General features: G+C 49.3%; 1 protein-coding gene across 9 annotated transcripts in view; it reads right to left on the bottom strand.

Moving 5' to 3' along the window:
* The window catches only part of HECTD4 (HECT domain E3 ubiquitin protein ligase 4), a 186,823-nt gene that overhangs the window by 18,038 nt on the left and 147,946 nt on the right, over positions 1-20,839 (bottom strand). For all 9 annotated transcript variants that reach the window (XM_032876243.1, XM_032876244.1, XM_032876248.1 and 6 more), the window contains 10 exons: positions 17,908-18,045; positions 16,253-16,389; positions 13,591-13,751; positions 9,490-9,671; positions 8,118-8,323; positions 7,686-7,816; positions 7,188-7,393; positions 5,334-5,513; positions 1,472-2,775; positions 267-474 (listed from right to left, as the gene is read on the bottom strand). In XM_032876243.1, coding sequence (XP_032732134.1) covers positions 267-474; positions 1,472-2,775; positions 5,334-5,513; positions 7,188-7,393; positions 7,686-7,816; positions 8,118-8,323; positions 9,490-9,671; positions 13,591-13,751; positions 16,253-16,389; positions 17,908-18,045 — 2,853 coding nt within the window. The remainder of the gene's footprint in view (positions 1-266; positions 475-1,471; positions 2,776-5,333; positions 5,514-7,187; positions 7,394-7,685; positions 7,817-8,117; positions 8,324-9,489; positions 9,672-13,590; positions 13,752-16,252; positions 16,390-17,907; positions 18,046-20,839) is intronic.

Here is a 20,839-nt window from a genome sequence, read left to right as displayed (position 1 = left end):
GGAGGCAAGGGCGCCCTCATGGCCCTCAGAGCTCTGACAGCTTCCGTGAGCCAAGCAAAGAACGTCTGTCTGTTTCCCCATGGGCCCTGCTCATTTCCCAAGTCTCTAGCCCCTAGGGTGCCCCCCGAAGTTCTTTCCTTGGTAAGATGTTAAAGATAGGGCATACTAGGTACAGAGAGAGCAGAAGACTTTGTTAATTTTTTTCTGTAAATTTAAAAGTGTTCGCAAAAAGTCTATTAATCACAAATAAAAAATCCTTAACCCACCTTTAATAGACTTATCATTGAAGTAATCTTCCAAGCCTGGGCTTCCCTGTGTATCAAACAGACTCTGATTTACTACGGACACGGTGAGGATCTCCTCCGTGGACATCTCCATCAGTTCATCTTCGCCATCCAAACTTGACAAACCGATCAAGTCATTATTGTTAAACAAACTTGCTCGAATTTTCTCAATTTTGGCTCGGGATCGTATCTGTGTGAACAAAGCAAAGGATCAGGATTGGAGTAGGGGAATGACCTTGTTTTCCCTCCGGCTCTGTCCTCAAATCCCCTCCCTGTCTTAAGTGCTGTGAGTGCGGCCGGACTCCTGCGAGCCGCGCTCCTTGGGAGTGTCTCTGCCACATGCCAACAGCAGTAACCTGATGGGGAACATCTCAGCTGGAAACGTCTGTTGCTAAACCCTAACCGGGTCTGTGGCTTTACTCCGATGGCCAGGGAGCTAGGGTCCACGCTCAGCTCTGAGAAGCCCCCGGGAAGAAGGTGCAGAGATTAAGAGAAATGATTCTGGGGAAGAAACCAATCACTGGCTTCTGGAACTCTCCTGCCAGAGCTCCCTGGGAGAGCAAAGCGATACACACAAATTCCCTTCTAGTGCCTTCCTCACAGCATCCAATAGCAGGAAGACAGATTTACTCGGAGCCTGACTCCCCTTACACAGGGGTGAAGACACAGGAGGCAGGATTCCTAAACAAGGAGGCCCAAGCAACAGAGGGGATCTTGAAGTGGAAACGTGGTCTGGAAACCCAGAACCACCGGGAGCAGAATGGCAAGTCTGTCCTCGCAAGGATCAGTGAAGACCCCTCCTGCCGATGGCAACACTTAAAACAACCCGGGGCCACTCAAATATACCGGCGGGCCCGAGCTGGAATGCACTTGATAAAGCCCATCCCCCAGGAAAGGTCAGGCCCCTCGCACCCCTCTGCCTCCCTTCCATACTCAGCAACGACGTGCATTTACTTCATGACATCAGACTTGGCACCACTCTTGTCGGAGGTGTGACCTCAGACACGTAATCAACATGATAAATCGTGGCGGCTTCCAAGAGCTGCCTCAGGGAGCGCCCTACGTGCCCCAACGCCTCCTGTCAGTTAATCCCCGGGAAATCATGCTGGAAGGGTGAGAGGGGCTTGGGGGGATCCCAGCAGCTCTGCTTGTGACTTTAGTGGTTGCCAAGGCGCGAGCGCCGTTACCTCCACGACCGCGAAGCCTTTGATGGGGCGCGCCGCGAGGGGCTGGTTGTCCAGGGACGTGACCGTGTACATGGAGCCCATGTCTGACACAGAGGCCGTCTCCGCGTTGTCCAGTGGCTCCCCCAGGCTCCCCAGACTGCCCAGGCTGCCAGTGCTGCACAGGGAGATGTCTAGGCTCTCCTGGCTGGACACCACGTGGGGTTCCAGTACACCGGGAGGGACGGGCGGCTCAAGGCCCGAGGGCAGTGGATCCACAGAGAGGTCACTGACGGTCTGCGAGATCCCCTGGGAGCTGCAGATGGAGGCCTGACTGGTGGAGGCAGACGCGCTGATGCTCATGGCAGGGGTCAGGCTGCTGGACGTGCTGACCTCCAAACTGTCCGCGCTGGGGAAGCCGAGGGTCTTCTCCGGCTCGGCTTTGCCATCAGCACCCTCGGCCTTGTCCTTGGGCTTCTTGGGGTCTTCGTCCTGCAGGGGGATGTAGATCTCATCCTTGAAGACCCCGCCATGGGCATTGCAGGCCTTGCGGATAGCACCTCTGACGATGCCCTCGTCCAGGTGGGTGGGGATTCCAGAGATCACCAGCAAGCGGCTGTGGGCCGTGGGGCCAACCAGTGCCTGGCAGGCGTCGGCGATGGCGTCGCTTGTCACACCCAGACCCTGTGGGTCCTTTCTAGTGAGGTGTCGGAGAATGATGAGCAGGGTGAGGGCTCGATGAAACCACAGCATGTCCTCCGGCTTGCTGCCCCCAATGCTGAGCATGGCGGGGTCCGATTCCACCGAACGGGACGACTGGCGCTTCCCGGAGGAGGAGGCCTTTTCCCGCTTCATCTTGACCTTTTTCCTCTTCGATAGGAGGCTGGGGCTCTGTGGTGTCTGTCCCGGGGAAGAGGACGAGGAGGATGAGGAGTCGCTGAGATTCGGGGCGGTCGTAGAGGTCACCCCACTGGCTGTGACACTCATGTTGGTGGGCAGGGTCACTTCAGCCACCGCCAGGCAGCCTTCCATGAGCGCATGGAAGTATGTGGAGAACCTGCCCTGGTCCGTGGCCGCTGCCGCCGAGCCTCCACACGCACTGCCCGGGACCCAGCTCTGGGTTTCCTCGTCATACAGCTTATGGAGCTCCGACTGCAAAGCCATCAGCATGGCCAGGCAGGGGTTCAGCTGGAGGGCGATGGAGGAGGACAGGCCAGCAGGGTGCTTCCTCTGCTCCAGGGTATGTACCGTGCGCAGCAGCTCCGCCAGGAGATGGAAAACGAGCTCCTTCACGCAGGCCGCCATGTCTGTGGTCCACAGGAAGTTTCCTGAAGCAAATACAAAACAGTAACAGCAGCGGTCGTTGGTAGAGCACTTGCTCTGTACCAGGCACTGTTCCTGACGCTATGTTATCCATCCCCAGCTCTCAGATGAAAAAACAGAGGCTCAAAGAGCTCGAGTCTGGCTGGTTGCCCCCAGAGCCCATGGCCTTAACCCCGGGGCCGTATGATCGCACAGAGCCAGGTTCAGTGGCTCACACCGAAAACTCATTTTCTTTCTTTCTCATAAGGTTCTCAAGTAAGTTGGTGAGAAGTCATGAGAACACTATTTCCCAAACCATAGGGTAGTTACTACCAGGGGCACACAATCTAATTCTATCACACAGCCCAGAAATACATACTGATAAAGTATTCCCCCCCTTTTTAAAAAAAGATACTATTTATTTGAGATCGAGAGAGAACGAGTGGGGAGGGAAGGGGCAGAGAGGGAGAGGGAGAAACAGACTCCCCACTGAGCATGGAACCCAATGTGGGGCTTGACCCCAGGACCTTGGGATCATGACCTGAGCTGAAGGCAAATGTTCAACCATCTGAGCCACCCAGGAGCCTTCAAATTAAAGTTTTAAAAAAAGGAGCAGAGAGCGGATTGTCAAAAACCAGATCAATAAATGCTGACAGGCATGACTTGTAGACGTGGTGGGAATCACATAAAAAGATGGCATGAGAAGGACTGAAGTTCAGGAAATAGGGTCTTGAACAACAAGATGGGTCACAGGTTTGTACCAAGATCCCCTTTGTGCCAGACACGCATCTTAAATTCACACTAAGCTGCCTGATCTCTTGGGGTGACGCTATTTCATAACTTTAACTGAAAGGAACCCATGCGGGCATTCAGGAAGCCATTCAGAGAGAACAAGTGCCTACAGGGTCCACGGTCCCGCCCTCAGATGCTCATGAGACCTCCCCTCCATTGTCCTTCCTCTGCCAATTGTCATTTCCGTAATAGGATGGCCTTAGAATTCTCCTCTGCCCAGATTGCGAATGGCGGCCCATGATCCAAGACTGCCCACAGACCTCTCCTTCCCACGGTGGTCCCCCACTCACCTTCCCTGATCCCTCGCCCGGTGTATTTCAAAGAATTTGATTCAGTCGCTAACATTTGAAAACCGGGAAATTCACATCAGTATCTACATTACTGAGTTTTCTTGAAATAAAAAGTTCTAAAAGCTGGCAGGACTGGGGCCACCTTCTCGCGTAGCAAGGAGTGACAGGGCTCAGGGACTGACAGAGCATGAGGTGCCTGGCCCACTCCCCTCTTCTTTCCCCCATCTGGCTTCTGACCCCTGAGTGCACTTAAGTTTGCAACATCTTTTCCCCCCAACATTATAAAAAAATCTCAAAAATACAGGGCAGCTGAACTACTTAGGGAATGCCCGTAGGCCCACCACCTCGGTCCTCCTGCTAACACTCTGCGGTATTTGCTCTTATGTACCTACCTATCTACCCCTTTATTCACCCAAAAACTCAGCTTAATATTTGATTATTTCAAAATTAGTTGCAGACATTAGTCTGTTTTGTCCCTAAACATTTAAGCAGATACATTACACTAATGAAGTTCAATATTTATTTAGAATTTGAGGTGAATTTACAAAGGCAAAATGTGCAACTCTTAAGTTTAACTTTCTATGAGTTTTACCAAAATGCAACCCTTTCAGGAACTACTAAGTCACCATGTTTGATTTTGCAACATTATTTACTCCCACACCACCTTTGACCTCCAAAGCTACAAAAATGGCATGTATTTGTGATAAAGAAAAGTGCGGGGGCTCCTGGGTGGCTCAGTTGGTTAAGCGGCTGCTTTTGGCTTAGGTCATCATCCCAAGGTCCTGGGATCGAGCACTACATGGGGCTCCCTATATGGTGGAGAGCCTGCTTCTCCCTCTCTCTCTGCCTGCCACTCTGCCTACTTATGCTCTCTCTGTCAAATAAGTAAATAAAACCTTAAAAAAAATAAAGTGTGATAAAATAAATCTCATTTTCTTAAATTCCTCGTATCAGTGAGATCATAGGGGAAGGGAGGGAGAAATGAAACAAGATGAAACCAGAGAGGGAGACAAGCCATAAGAGTCTCTTAACTGAGGGTTGCTGGATGGGGAGGGGTTGGGGGGGGGGAAGGGGCAGCTGGGTGATGGACACTGGGGAGGGTATGTGCTACGGTGAGTGCTGTGAAATGTGTAAGCCTGATGATTCACAGACCCGTACTCCTGGGGCAAATAACACATTATATGTTAATTAAAAAACAATCTCATTTTCATGGTTAGTGAAATGAGAACCCCCTGCACGTCAAGCGTTTATGAGGTAAGGCCACAGGATTATCTAATGAAGTGTCTGACCCTTGGTTTTTGGTTTGGGTCATGAGATCAAGCCCTGTGTGGGGGCTTGACTCTCCTTCTGCCCCTCCCGCCCACGCTCTCTCTCAAAATAAATAAATACAAGCCCTTTTCAAATGACAGCAACCGAACAAGAGGCCACCAGCAGGCAATCGCCTTCCTCAGCTAGCTCCCCCAGTTCTCCCAGGCCCAACCCCGAGGGAAGGTAAGCCTTACCTAGCAGCTCCACAACTTGCAGGAGGACAGATGTCGGGATGGTGTCGGGCTCATCTTCGGATCTCCCTTCGCCATCCTCTGATCTCCAGGCCAGCAGCTGCTCCGCGAAGGCCATAGCCAGAGGGAACTCCAGGGGCAGAGAATGCAACACCAGCACGGCTCCGGGAGGCGGAGACACCCCTGGAAGAATGGCCAAGGAGGAAGGCTCATAACTGGTGGCACATGGCCCGAACCAGCCTCAGAAGAAGACCCACCAGGGGTGTGTGTGTAAGAACGGGCCTGGAAAGCCAAATGCTCATCTGCAACTTGTCCATGTGACAAGGGACAAATGGCAGCAATGAGAATGGGGAAGGAGAAACACTCCCCAGCTGCTTAGATACCAACCAGCCTGATAAGCCGGCATGGAAATACTAAGTCAGACCTTAAAAGATGCTTCCTTGGAATATTCCCAGCTTGGTAAAGAAATAATTAGCCATTTTGTGTGGCTCCAATCCCACGAGACCATTAAACTTGTATCAGGTTACAGAGTGGACCGGGAAGGGGCGCCCCAGACTAGCACTCCCAGGACCTTGGGCTTTCTCTCTCTCTTTTTTTTTTTTTTTAAAAGATTTTTATTTATTTTGAGAGAGAGAATGAGAGAGAGAGCGCATGAAAAGAGGGAGGGGCAGAGGGAGAAGCAGACTCCCTGCCAAGCAGGGAAACCGATGCAGGACTCGATCCCAGGACTCCAGGATCATGACCTGAGCCAAAGGCAGACGCTTAACCAACTGAGCCACCCAGGCGCCCGGGCTTTTTCTCTTATTACCTTGTGTCACTGCCATGGCTTGAATCTGGCCAGAGATGCTGCAGTGAGAGGAAAAAGGCCCTAAGGCCTGATTCCCCCCTTACACCCTGCACTGCACCCCAAGGCCTGCTGCAGGGCCTGACCAGACATAAGTCAGGCCATCAGGGGCCTGGGGTCTTTGGAAGTCAGGAGGAACCATGCTGACTGACCTGCATTTTGGGGTGAACGTTTATATGGTGATAACCGAGGAGTAAGAAGATAGAGATCTTGTGCTTATTTAATTATAAAGTTTAAAGAACAGCCAGTATAGGCCAAGTACTATGAGAAAAATCAGCCCTAACGAAGAGAGATCATCAAGTTGTTTAGCAAAGTCTCCTTTTGTTTCATTCCCTAAAGATGTAAGGTCTGTAGGACAGGGGTTGTAGAAAAGCCAAGGCCCAATTTTTGCCTGGGAGGTCAGCTACATTCCAGAATCCTCTCTAGCAAACCTGGGTCCCTCCTTTCTCATCAAACAGGACAGGAAGTGCAGTGGAAGTCTGTGACCAGGTTTTCCTTGCCTCTGCGTTTTGTTGGAAACAGTTAGGTGGCCCCGGTGCCCAGGGTGCAGAGGTGGGGGGTGGCCTCTGGGATCTGCAGAGGGGGAGCCCGTCCCTAACCCTAAACCCACGAGGGCTTAGCAAAGAATGCTGGGGAGACGAGACCCACTGGGCCTCCTGGCCCGGCGAGCGGGCTGTTTACCACGGAGACAGGCCACAGATGCTAACTGTGGCCTGAGCCCCAGGGATCCACTCGCACCCAAGAGAATTCAGTTTTAATGAGCGCTGGAGGAAGGCAGCTGGGATTATTGCTGCTAAAGGACCGCTCTGTTCAGGTCACTCTAAAGAGTGCACACTTGTGAAAGGAAAGGCGCTCATTTCATCTCCTCCCCCTAAAATACACTGTCCTGAGCACTTCCGTTCTTTACTGACCACACATAGCAACGTACAAGATCCTTTCTATCTCCAGAAAGAAGGAAAGCCAAAAATAACTTCACAGTGTTCTTCTTACCAAGCGCTAACTCAGAGACATACCCAGCTTGATGTGGACCTTATCTGTGGAGAGGATCACCGAAGGGTACTGGTTGGCGGTAGGCGGCGGCGTGAGGCCGGTGTTGGCCGGAGACGCATCCCGTGGGTAACAGACGGCCTCAATCAGGTTTAGCTGGCCGTTCCGCTTGACTTTGTGGCCAAGCCCGTACACGAGTACCCGTGCCCATGGCGCCTTGTACAAGGAGGAGCTGTGGAGCAAGCGGGGAGGGGAGGAGGGTCAGCAGGGTCCGGCTGCTCACACCAGGGAGGAGATGGAGGGTAAGAAGTGGGCATTTCTGAGTCATTCCCACCACGTCCTAGAAGGTCGTTCTTTATAAGGATGAATTTCCCAAACACAGAAATATGGGAAGAGCTATAGGCTATTTTCAAATACGGTGCATGTTAACTAACGAGTAGAAACAACTCGAGCTTGTCTTCTGTCAGTTTCACCAGACTCCAGTTTTCTCTCCCATTAGCTCTCCTAGAGAACGGGCAACTTACTCTTTGCGGAATCCAGACTGACTTTCTTTGCAAGACACGACGACAAAAGCCGCCCCGGGGAAATTAACATCCATGTTGACTTTGGACTCCGATATCGGAAACTCCTCAGAGGGGAACTGCTCGGGCGCTGTCTGCAGAGAGATTCAACAAGGAAAGCCACAGGCCACACACACAGGAGAGCACTTCATCCCCCAACTCCCAGGCAAAGGACAGAGCCAACACATATGCAGCCACAGGATCCTAGGGACAAGAAAGCCGTCCGGGAGGGAGGCCACTATGGATGGGACAAGATGGGAAAGCCACAAGGAAGAGGAGACTGGTTCGGCGGGGCTTGGGGGGATTGGGGAAGAGGGTCACTTATAGCAAGCCAGTAAGACTTCTAATTAAAAGTTATAGGCCCGGTGCAGGGACATGAGAGCTTTAGTCGTCTACCTGCAGGAAGGAGCAGATCTGTTTCGTCAGCTCTAGCAGGCTCTCCTCGCCCTGGTGCAGGGTGCGGGTGACGGCCACGTGGAGCCACTCTCTCACTGTCTGGGAGCTGCCCTGGTAGAAGAGGTCTGTGGCCGAGCAGTTCTGGGAGTGGACGCAATGCTGCAGAGACTGTGCCAGGAGGATGGAGCTGGAGCTGATGGTGCCATCTGCGGCCAGGAAAGAAAACCCGAGTTTGCCAGGACCACAGATGCCAGTGGTGGGCAGACGTGGGGGACAGCGCGCAGCCTGCCCAGAAAACCAGGATGGGGCAACTCGGACAGAGCGTCTCAGAGGTGACATTACTGATCAGATCCTGTAGGCTGGCAGGTTGGGGGCGGGGTTTCACATCAGCGGTCTAAATTTTTCCTTTCTTTTAAGCAACAAAACTGTTCTAAAATCAAATCTGAAGTGGCGGCCCCAGGTCTATGAAACAGAAATGGAGCTGCCTGGATGCAGGGGTTCCCAGAGCCTGATCTACATGTGTGCCCGGGCCCCTCCCAAGCTGCCCCAAGGAGCTGCTAGGGAGTCTGTAAAGCCAGTGTGAGGTTATTACGGCAAAGCTTCTTCCACAAACGCTTTAAAGCTGTCCAGATGTTTTGGAGCCTCTAAGTTCTTGGGGGTGGGCCAGGGACTCTAGCACACTCACACTCACTGGGACCTCCACAGCTGGCAGATGCCCACTGGGCCTTGAGCTCCCGTCTTAGTTGCTGGGAGGCTAAGGGGAGGCTGAGGTGCTGGGGGAAGACAGAGGGGCCCCTTGGTCTTGGGCTGGGCTAAGCAGGTTCGTTGCTTGGCATTCACCAGAAGTCTCACCAAGGGCCCCAAGGTTAGGAGATACACACAGCCTGGCCCACCGAAACAGCTCCACCGGAAGTCACAATGAACCAATGAGGCTGGCTGTGGAGGAGCTGGGTAAAAGGTACATTCTCAGGTGGTGCTTCGTTAGCGCAGCAGGTAGCACGTCAGTCTCATAAAAGGTACATTTTCCTTTCTGAACAATGCTTTGACAATGACTCTGGCCACAGTACAGTGACAGGACTTCTTAAGTGATGCTTAAATTTTCCTTGACCCACAATCTGGTCGGGATGCTCAGTGAGTGCTTAGGAGGTCAAGGACTAAACAGGTCACGTAGTATACTTCCATTTTTTAAAGCGAGCAAGTGCTGCCCAGACCATCGCGACTCTTTAGGGCCGTTTATCTACACCAGCTGAAGGCCTGTGTCACCCGGAGAGCGAGTCCCTCACCCCCACTCTCCTGCCTGGGGCTGGGCTGGCGCTTAGGGCCGCCCCACCCTGAGCTGTTGTCACTAGGCCTGCCAGAAGCCAAGGCTTACCTGGGAGGGGAGGGGCCAGGAGCTGATTGGACAGCAGCTGCAGGTGCTCCAGGGTGATGTCCCGGATGGCGGGGATGTGGAAGAGGCGGGTGAACAAGTGCGGCAGCTTCGGGGCGAAGATGTTGAGCAGGGCCACGCGGCAGTACAGCCGGGCCAGCGCCGCCTCGCACCGCAGCAGCTCTCTGCGGGGAAAGCGGGGGAACGCGCTGAGCGCCGGGGCTCGGGCCGGGCCACAGGCCTCTCTTCCGGCCCTGGAATCTGCACGCCAAGCTAGTCACTTCGGTCTTAAATAAAAAGTCATGTTTAAATATGTTTGGATTTTCTCTACTCGGAAACCACCGTGGAAAAATCCACACAAAACTTCTACATGTATGTTCACACGAGCGTTACTTGGAGTGGCCCAAACTGGAAACAGCACAACGTCCACCAAGTGAGGAAAGGTAAATGCACACACTGGAACATTCGTCCGCAGTAAGGACAAAGCGCCGGAACCTGCTACGCCATGGATCAACCCTGGAGACATCGTGCCAAGAAAAAGAGGCCAGACACGAAGGGCCCCACAGTAAGTGGTTCCATCCACACAGGCTGTCCAGAATCAAGCAAATCCATAGAAACGGGACAAAGCTGAACTAAAGGAGAGAAGGGGCACGGGATTTCTCCTTTATGGGATGAAAATGTTTTACAAGTGATTGTGGTGAAGACAGTACATGTCTGTATATATACTAAACACCCCCGACTTGTATGTTTTAAATGGGTGAGCTACACGGTCTGGAAACCACAGCTCACTAAAGTGCATATAAAACATTCACTGTGAACACTTTGTATGATGAATTTCTGAAGTAATTAGCATTCACCTTGAATAACAGCTCATTAGTGACTAAACGGGTCTCATTTAGAATTGCATCTCTTGGGGGCACCTGGGTGGCTCAGTGGGTTAAAGCCTCTGCCTCAGGCTCGGGTCATGATCCCAGGGTCCTGGGATTGAGCCCCCATCAGGCTCTCTGCTCAGCATGGAGCCTGTCCCCCGCCCCCCCGCCTGCCTCTCTGCCTACATGTGATCTCTGTCTAATGAATAAATAAAATCTTAAAAAAAAAAAAAAAAAGAACTGCATCTCTTGGCAAATGATCTAATACCAAGCATAGGAGAGGCTCCCTGTATTTCTTCAACTAATCATCATTATTAAAAATTCTCCTGTCATTAGCAAAGGAAACAGTTAACAAAACCAAAAGACAACTGACAGAATGGGAGAAGATATTCACAAACGACATATTTGATAAAGGGCTAGTATCCAAAATCTATAAAGAACTTATCAAACTCAACACCCAAAGAACAAGTAATCCAATCAAGAAATGGGCAGAGGGCATGAACAGACATTTCTGCAAAGAAGACATCCAGATGGCCAACACACATTGAAAAAGTGCTCAACACCACTCAGCATCAGGGAAATACAAATCAAAAGCACAGTGAGATACCACCTCATACCAGTCGGAATGGCTAAAATTAACAAGTCAGGAAATGACAGATGCTGGCAAGGATGTGGAGAAAAGGGAACCCTTTCTGTTGGTGGGAATGCAAGCTGGTGTAGCCGCTCTGGAAAACTACATGGAGGTTCCTCAAAAAGTCGAAAATAGAGCTACCCTACAACCCAGCAATGGCACTACTGGGTATTTACCCTAAAGATACAAATATAGTGATCTGAAGGGGCACCTGCACCCCAATGTTTATAGCAGTGATGTCCACGATAGCCAAACTATGGAAAGAACCTAGATGTCCAACTACAGATGAATGGATAAGAAAGATGTGGTATATATACACAGTGGAATATTACACAGCCATCAAAAGAAATCTTGCCATTTGCAACAGTGTGGATGGAACTAGAGGGTATTATGCTGAGCGAAATAAGTCAATCAGAGAAGGACAATTATCATATGATCTCTCTGATATGAGGAATCTGAGAGGCAGGGTGGGTGGGTCGTGGAGTGTAGGGAGGGAAAAAAATGAAACAAGATGGATCAGGAGGGAGACAAACCATAAGAAACTCTTAATCTCGCGAAACAAACTGAGGGTTGCTGGGGGGAGGGGGAGGGAGAGGGTGGTTGGGTTATGGACATTGGGGAGGGTATGTGCTACAGTGAGTGCTGTGAATTGTGTAAGACTGATGATTCGCAGACCTGTACCCCTGGGGCAAATAATACATTATATGTTAATATAAAAAAAATTCTCCTGGTATTAAGCACTTAACTAAAAAGGCAAGATAGAAGTAGCCCTACTGTCTCTAAAAAGTCTAGGTTTAAAACCCACTTGGACCCATCAGGGCTCACCCTGTAGTGCCTAGTGATCTGAATTAAATGTAATGCTGGTCTACCCTAACTCAGATTTGGGCATAACGGTAACTAAAGAAGCCACATAAGACCTGGTGAGTTTGTACAGCCGTGAAGACAAACACAGCTTAGATGCCGCACTTAGGTGGTTTCTTTCTCCTCTCCACCAGCCTGGAATACTCTTACACCGGACTTTAAAACAAACCGCCTCTACCTGCCTGTCTCCTCCCTCCACGGAGGTCGGTTGGCTGAGTGCACGGGCACCGCTCAGAGGTCTCGGGCCAGCAACACAGAGGAGGTCGGAATAAAAGCCCTTACTGACTCCCCGCAGCTTCGTCCTCAGATTTCGGGGCCGCAGCTGGGGTGAGACTATTTCACGCCTGCCCAGTAGTCCCTGCAGACTGATAATGCCTCTGGGGCTACTGCTGAACCGTCTACCGCTCTAAGTCCTCTCCCAGCCACGTGAGCGCCTTAGGAAGAGCACACCGCGGAGGGTATCTGTACTCCGGTGACAAATCCAGCCACTTTCTTGATCAAACAAACCCGAGGGGCGGACTTCTTAGTTCTCCTGACACTGAGATCACCATATTAATCCCAAGAATAAATGTCCTACATCGACAGCCTGATTGTAACTTTACAAAGCGCTTTCCTGCCTTCTCGCTCAGCTGCTAATCAAAGGTCATTAAGTTACATCTATCAGAGCCATTTGCTAAAAATACAACTCACTTACGAAATAAAGCTTTAAAAACTTGTAGGACTACCATATTGATATTCAAGCCTGTATGTTTTGGGATCCCTTTTAACAGATACTTTGAGTTTACAACTTGAGCCAGCGTCCGGATCAGACAATGGGGGGCTCTGGCGAAGAGTGAGACGAAGTCTCTGCTTCAGGGAACCTCACAGTCTAGGAGGAGGAGACACAACACAGTAAATAAAGTAAACCAAACTCGCACAAACTCGCAGGCAAGAACATCATGTCCTAGAGAGGAAGTGAGATGTGGCGCTAGGACAACACGTGGCTTCATGCTTATGTTAGACGGGGAGGCAAAGCCCTCTCTGGAAAGGCGACATAGTGACATCTGAATGACAAGAATGAGAAAGGCACACAGAGTTCAGGGCAAAGCACTCCAGGCTGAGGGAAGAGCACGCGCAGAGACCCCGCAGAGGACACGAGAATCGTGTCTGAGAGACGCAGAAAGGCCAGCACCGCTGACAGAGTACATGGAGAAGCAGAGACTTCGGGGCCCAGGCAGGGCTTTCACGAGTCAGGTTAATGGTTTGAATTCTACTCCAAGGGACATGGAAAGCCACAGCAGGTGTGGGTTAGAGGAGAGAGACAATCCACGGAGGGCAGGCATGTGCTTCCTTAGAGACCTCCGCCCAGTGCTAGGCACAAAGCACACATTCAGGAGTAAACACTTTGTTTGCTGAATGGAGAGATGAGCTGGCTGCTCCCACCAGGCCTGGACATCCTCTTTGTTACCTCTTCTGGACTGGCTTTACTCTTTACAGCTTTTTCACTCTCTTCTGAATCTCCAGCCTCCCCTCCACCCCCTCCCCACTGCAGCTCACAGCAGAGAGCCTACGGCAGAGGTGGCGTGACACCAGATCGCACATTTCTTCCTAACTCCTGCCATTTTGCTGTTACTTTACTAGCTCCCGTCTCTCTTTCTGACTCTCAGCTTTGAAGGAAAAGCTTGTCAATGACAAGCGGTACACGTGGTAGAGACATAATAAGTGCACTTCTGTGATCCACCAGAAAGAAGGGCTCAGTCTTACCTGTGAATCTGAAGGTTGGTATTGTCCAGCGTGACCAGCCCATTGGTGGCCGTCCTTCGGTAGCCTGCCGGGGGCCTCTCCAGCATATCAATAGGGTACCAGTACCGGACCAGCACGCCCTCACTTCGGAGGTACGTTTCTACCTGCACTAACTCATTTACCTATGACAGTTAAGGAAACGGTTTATTTATTTTTGGGCACTGACTTTTCCCCCTCAAGTTTTAAAATATATATGTATATACATCAAAGTTTCATGGTAATAAATGTTAGTTTCACATATTGAATCTCTAAGAGGTCAAAGACATCCGGTTAATATTGACAGTGTGTTTAGTGTTTTCATACTGGTTTTCAAATTTTAACTGGTATGTAATCATGAATTAGAAATTTAAGACAGGGGCGCCTGGGTGGCTCGGTTGGTTAAGTATCAGAATCTAGCTTCGGCTCAGGGCCTGATATCAGGGTTGTGGTAATGAGCCCTGTACTGGTCTCCTCGATGGGCTCGGAGCCTGCTTAAGATTTTCGCTCTCCCTCTGGCCTTCCCCCAACTCTAATAAAAATTAAAAAAAAAAATTTAAAGACAACAGTGCTATATTTCAGTCACAATTCAGTGCATGTTGTTTTATGTTCACTGTTTTTATGCTGACAACTCTGTAAAAGCATGGGGTGCCTGGGTGGCTTGGACAGGTTGGGCATCTAACTCTTGATTTTGGCTTGGGTCGTGATCTCAGGGTCGAGGGACTGAGCTCCATGTTGGGCTCTGTGCTTAGTGGGGAGTCTGCTTCTCTTTCTCTCCTTCTGCTCCCCAGCCCACCCCCCGCGCATGCTGTCAAATACATAAACCTTTGAAAAAAATAATAATAATTTTGGAAAAGCAGGAAATCTGATAGCTCTATTTTATTGCAGGAAAGTAAAAAAGTAAACTCATGTATATAGGCTTTGGATTTAAATATGAACGTAATTTTTGTTACAGATTATTAAAACCTAAAAGAATCAAACTATTTGAGAAATAACAATTATTTTAACAAATTTTCTATTTTTCTAATTTATACTTGCACATAGTTCCATTGCTGAGAAACACGGTCAGTTATATACTTTCTGATAACCCGGATCAGAAGTTTATATCAGAAGGCAGTGGGAAATTAATAGTATTACTAATGGAATTTTCTACTTAGATGTTCACCTTAGTAAGCCACCAGTCAATAACCTCTCTTAAAAATTTAATGATTCAGGGCGTCTGGATGGCTCAGTTGGTTAAGCAACCGTCTTTGGCTCAGGTCATGATTCTGGAGTCCCGGGATTGAGTCCCACATCAGGCTCCCAGCTCCAAGGGGAGTCTGCTTCTCCCTCTGACCTTCTCCCCTCTCATGCTCTCTGTCTCTCTCTCAAATAAATAAATAAAATCTTAAAAAAAAATTTAATGATTCAAGGGGCGCCTGGGAGGCTCAGTCATTTCAATGTCCAACTCTTGGTTTCAGCTCAGGTCATGATCTCAGGGTTAGCTCGAGCTCCACATCCGCCTCTGTGCTCAGCAAGTAGTCTGCTTGAGATTCTCTCCCTCCTCCCTCGGCCCCTCCCTATTGCTCACATGCGTGCCCTGTCTCTCTCAAATACACTGAAATCTTTAAAAAAATTAATGATTCATAATTAAGTTTGGGTGAAATGGAGTCAGTAAAAATGTAAAGCTTTCCATTTCACACCATTAATGGTACCTAACATGACCTGTTGGTGTATCTCTGTCTGGACAGATTCTAGTTTATCTATGGGGCAACAGATCCTTTTTCATCAGAGACTCTTAGGCTTGAACTATGTATAGGTTCATCAGCTTTTCTCATCCAGGAAACTTCTCACATGCCAGCACGTGCATGAGACCTTAGAATCGTGGAGTCATCACTTTCACAAAAGACCCTATTTTCAAAAGAAAGCTTTGGCTTTGTCCGGATGCATTTTCTGTTCCTTTTTCCCCACCTGTAACACCCCTACCCCCAACCGGAGAACGCCATGGGTTTAACACACTCGTGTTGCATACTGGAAAACCGAGGCTGGGAGAACCAGCAAGATGACATGATCAAAATCATAAAACTATTTCTTTTACTTGTGTCTGTAAAGGTCATGCTGACCATCCATTTATCAAGGACCACAGGAGAATGTTCCTGGGACTTGGGTAGGAAGAATGGAGGGATGGCCTGAACGTGGCTGACAAAATGATGGCAGAGGCAGTGTGGTCTGAAGGGGGCTGACAGCACAGCATTAAGAGCTTATCATCATCTATCACCAGCCCTGATCTGGCCCATGAGAAAACCTCAGGAAAGCCTTTTGGTGTGAGCAATTAGCTCACTTTCTTCATCCCTAATCCGAAGAGTAATCCATCTGCATGATTGGGTTTTTTTTTTAAAGATTTATTTTTTTAATTTGAAAGAGCAAGTGAGTGAGAGCAAACATGAGCAGGGGTGGGAGGGGCAGAGGGAAAGGGACAAGCAGACTCCCTCCGCTGAGCAGGGAGCCCAGTGCTGGGTTCGGTCCTAGGACCCTAAGATCATGACCTGAGCCGAAAGCAAACACTTAACCCAACTGAGCCACCCAGGCGTCCCTGCATGATTGCTTTTTAAGGCACAGGGAAACTGAGCATGAATGTCTCCGCGTACATAAAAGGCTGTTTACTCACTGAATCAACATCTAAGACAACTCCATGAAGCCCAAAGGTTTTCAGCATCCCCCGGATGGCGAATTTTGGCAGAGCAGTTCCCACAGTACTGCTGGCTACATTGTTGCTGTCGGGAGAGCGGGTTACTACCGTGAGGCCTGAGGAGGGCAGAAGGAGAAGTTTTTTTAGAAGCAAGTACCATTATCATCTTGGGACCCTATATTTTAGAGCCTAAAATAGCTCTACAGCATCTAACAATACCTCAGTTTAGTTGTAACTAAAAAGGTACAAAGGTCAGTCTTGAAATCGTACAACAAAACGTTGTGAGAACTCTCGTAATAAAAACCAAATAAGCCAACTAAAAATATTGACAAGGGATTCGAATAAACATTTCTCCAAAGAAAAATGAAGATACACATGAAAAGATGTTCCATGTCATTAGTCATTAGGGACACAAGCCAAGCCACAATAAGACCCCACTTCACACCCACTGGGATGACTATAATCTAACCAACAGAGTAGTAAGTGTTGGCGAGGATATGGAGAAAATGGAAGCTGTATACATTTCCGGTGGGAATGTAAAATGGTGCACTTCGGAAAATTGTCTGGCAGTTCCTCAAAAAGTTCAATTTATCAATTTATCATAGGACCCAGCAGTCCCACTCCTACATATCTACCCAAGAGAAAGGAAAACACCCATTCACAGCTGTATTACTCATAACAGCCTGAAGTCAGAAACAACCCAAGTGTCCATCATTTGATCAGTGAATTAAAAAATGGGGTACCACCCGCACACTGGAGTATTATCTCGCCATAAAAAGGAACAAAGTACTAACACATGCTACAACATGTGTGTACCTTGAAAGACTACGCTGTATGAAAGAGGCCAGACCCAAAGACCCATGTTGTAGGATCCCATTCATAGGAAATGTCCGGAAGAGGCAAGTCCATAGGGACAAAAAGTAAATTAATGGGGCTCAAGAAAAGGAGAAATGGGGAATGGTGGGGGTACAGGAGCTCTTTTTGGAGGATGAAAATATTCTGGAATTAGAGGCAATGGGTTGGCGGTTATACAACCTTGTGAATCTACTAAAAACTGAATTGTATCCTTTAAGAGGGTAGATTTTATGGTATGCAAATTATATCTAAAAAAGAAAAAGAGAATGAAAATATATATTTCTGCCTCTGTTCCTGATGTTCTCATATCTTTGTGAAGGTCTGATAATGAGTGGTTTCCAGTTTTCTTTCTTGTGCTTTTCCGTATTTTCATTTCTTCAAAAAATGCGATAGATTTTTAATCAAAAGAAGAAACATGTTCTATTAAAATTCTAAAAAGCAGCGCAACCACACATTCGTGGTTCTAGCTCAGCAGCCCTGACCTAAGCTGGGAGGCCTTTCTGGACCCCTCCCCATCCATGCCCCATTTCTCCCTCCGCCCCCGTACCCCGTCTCACTCTGTGGGTGCCAGCAAGCTCACACAGGAATGTGCAGGCGGCCACCGGAGGCCACACAAGCTTTAGGGCCTCACAGAAGAGAGGCTGCAAGAGGTCCTGTCATTCCACAAAAGGAGAGTCGCCCCAGGGGAGCTCACAGCTGCTCTGCTCACACTCAAAGTGAACACCCAACCCCTCATTCCACAGGAAGCTTCACAGATGAAGTAGGAGGGAAAACAGAACCTTTTCGAACTTTATCAATTGTGAACTTGTTCGCTTCATCTTTAATGTCTTCAATGGTGGGAAGATACAGGTCTCTTGGGATACCACCGTTCTCCTCGTAGAGGAATTCAACCGTCTGTCGGGCAATGTCCACCATACCTAAAAAAATATGACTGCACTGGTAACTCTCCGAAGAGTACACGGTCTTCGGATCAACCATAACACTGACTCACACTGAGAACGATGAGTTAAGATAATCCTTCAAACACCGTCCACAGAAGTATAGAGCCTTTTGGGGAAGGTAATTATGGGAGTCTAGCAACTTTAAAACACTCGATGCCCTACTTGTCGGAACCCTTCAAATTTCTCCCACAAAAACACAAGCATGTGTGTGTAAAGGTCCACGAGCAGTCCCTGAAGCACCGCTCGGAAATCCCCAAATGGAGACGAGGAAAATATTCAGCAATACAGAATGGTTAAAAATCAGGGGACGTTATTATGCAGTCATTTCATTTCCTAAGTAGAGGACAAACGGAGGATAAGAAGTGAGGGAAGGTTTGCTTCTTACTTTGTACATTTTTGTACTGTGCGATTTTTACAGCATTCGCATATTGCTTAAGACAGAGCTCCACCAACTTCTCCTACCCAGCACTGGAACTGGCTGTGTTCTTCCTTCCCAAGGGAGAACACATCGTTACGTTCACCAGCAGCAACCACTATTAATTAATAAATGCAGTCAACACACGGCCCTGAAGAGACGGCCCTGCGGGGCACACGGGGAGGTGGGGTACAACGTCTCAGACACGGGGGCGGCCACAGGCACTGCCACGCAGGTTGATGGACTGCACGCCCGTCTCCCACTCCTTTACATGCTGGCCTTGCTGGAGGGAAAAGGCACAGCAATTTTTAGAGCATACTTTAGAAGGAGGAGGCTGCAATTAGAGAAGGATGCCTGGAGAAGGAACTGTCAGAGAGAACAGAGGTGTGGCCTGATATTGGAAGATGATGGAAAAATAATCTTGCAACATTTTCCAAAGGAACGGGGGACAGAAGAACAAATCCTCTGCTGTTGACCCAGCAGGAATCCAGGGACACAGGAAGGATGCCAAGTTCAACCACGCTCAGGACAGGGGTGGGGTCAGTAACCTTCCTCGGGGACTGGATAACAGGAGGCTGCTCTACCTCACGGGGGTGGCCCTTTGGGGACCACGAGCCATCCCCCAGCCTCCTTTTCACCTCTGCCATGGCTACAATGAAGATTATATTCAAAAGGTAAATGTTTTAGGTTTAAATTAATTTGGTTCATATGACTAGTCACAGCACACAGACGGATTCCTAGCGAATGCCTTGGCAAGAGGCCATATTAGGGGCTGGAGGCCCGTCTGGGGGACTCACTGGTCTCCCTCTGGTCCAGGGCCACTTTTAGATGATCAGTTTTCTGCTGTGCTGTCTATACCTTCCCCTAACCACACTGAGAGCAGAAAAGAGGAGGCACCCTTGGCCACAGATGCTGAGGATGGCTCTGGCACCAAAGGGGAAAAGAGAAGAAATCCTAATGTAAGCAGAACCTGTATCAAAATAAAGGCAAAGCAACCAACGATCACATACAAGGGCTTTCCACCTGCACACTGTAAATTCTCTCCCCCCTTTCTTACTCTCTCCAAAGCGGTAAGAAGCAGCAGCCCCCCTGAAAACAGTGCTTTATGGTTCTCAGTGGAAGCCAGATGTCAGCCCGTCAGCTCGCAATCTCCACTCAAATAGCAGGTTGTCACAGAAGCCACGCGAGACTGGCCCGGCCGAGCTACACACGTGCCGGACCCTGATCTACCGCGCAGCCCCGACCACAGGTCGCCTGCCATGGCCCACTGGGTGTTTCCCTCGCCGGGGGCCCGTCGCCCAGGAGGCAGGCTGACTGCAGCGACAGGTAAGTGGATGCACCGAATCGAAGGCCTCCTGACGCTGAAGCCCGCACTGCGTGGGTGCCTGGAAGCGGGAGGCAGTGCACCTGCCATTGCATTAAGTGAGAGTCGTTAGAACCTGAGAGAAGGTCTGTTCTGCCCTCCAACAAAGCACACGAGGGCATTTCCTCTCAGATGCTGAAAACAGATGGGGAAGAGCAAACTCTCTATCTCTGGGATCTACTACATTGAATTGTGTTGCTCCTTCTTGCAGAGAATAAAATCCAAAGTCCTCACGCGCCCAACGCTTTTCCCTGCCCCTTGCCTCGTGCACTCCCACCAAGGGTCTTCCTAATGTCGTTCCCTCTGTCTCAAACTCAAGAGTAGAGAAGATTTACTATTTATCTGCCCCAGAACTGGGTTGGCAGCTGAACCCTGGCTCTGATAAGAGCAGGAAGCAATCCCGCCATGTCACGGGAGGTGTGGCTATGTGCACAGGTTAAGTTTAAACAAGATCATTTCACTGTCATACGCCTCAGCTTCGGGGATAGAAAGCATGAAAGTAAATAAGTAAAAATCAAACCATACATTCACACATGCTGATTCAGTCCTGGTGCCAACATGGGAGAAAAGTAATCACTGGATATCTGGGACTTGGCATATTAATTGGCCAAAAAAAGAAGGTCTAGTGCGGGCTTTCCTTTTTATTTCGTCCTAAGCTCAGAACAAGCTCAAAGAGGAGCAAGTCTGCTGACATAGGACAAAAATGAGAAACTTCTTACGCACATCCCTGAGGCCCCACGTTTGGGGGAAAAAAGCAGGTGTTTCACAAGATGAGAAAAATCCTCAAAACAGAAATTAGCTACCTGCACTCAAGACTCACGAATAGTCCACTGTCTGGGGTCAAACTTCGCATTATTCTTTGCTAGAGAAACTATACTCATGGGAGAAAAATACCACCACCATCGTTACCACAGTGACATCTAGAACCATACTAACTGAACATTTACTCTGTGCCAGGCACTGTTCCTAGGAGCTCTACCCGTGTTAAAGCA

Source organism: Lontra canadensis, unplaced genomic scaffold, assembly GCF_010015895.1.
Source record: "Lontra canadensis isolate GAN:19392208 unplaced genomic scaffold, GSC_riverotter_1.0 scaffold58, whole genome shotgun sequence".
In the NCBI taxonomy this organism is placed as follows: Eukaryota; Metazoa; Chordata; class Mammalia; order Carnivora; family Mustelidae; genus Lontra; species Lontra canadensis.
This window is presented reverse-complemented; position numbering and strand designations above follow the sequence as displayed.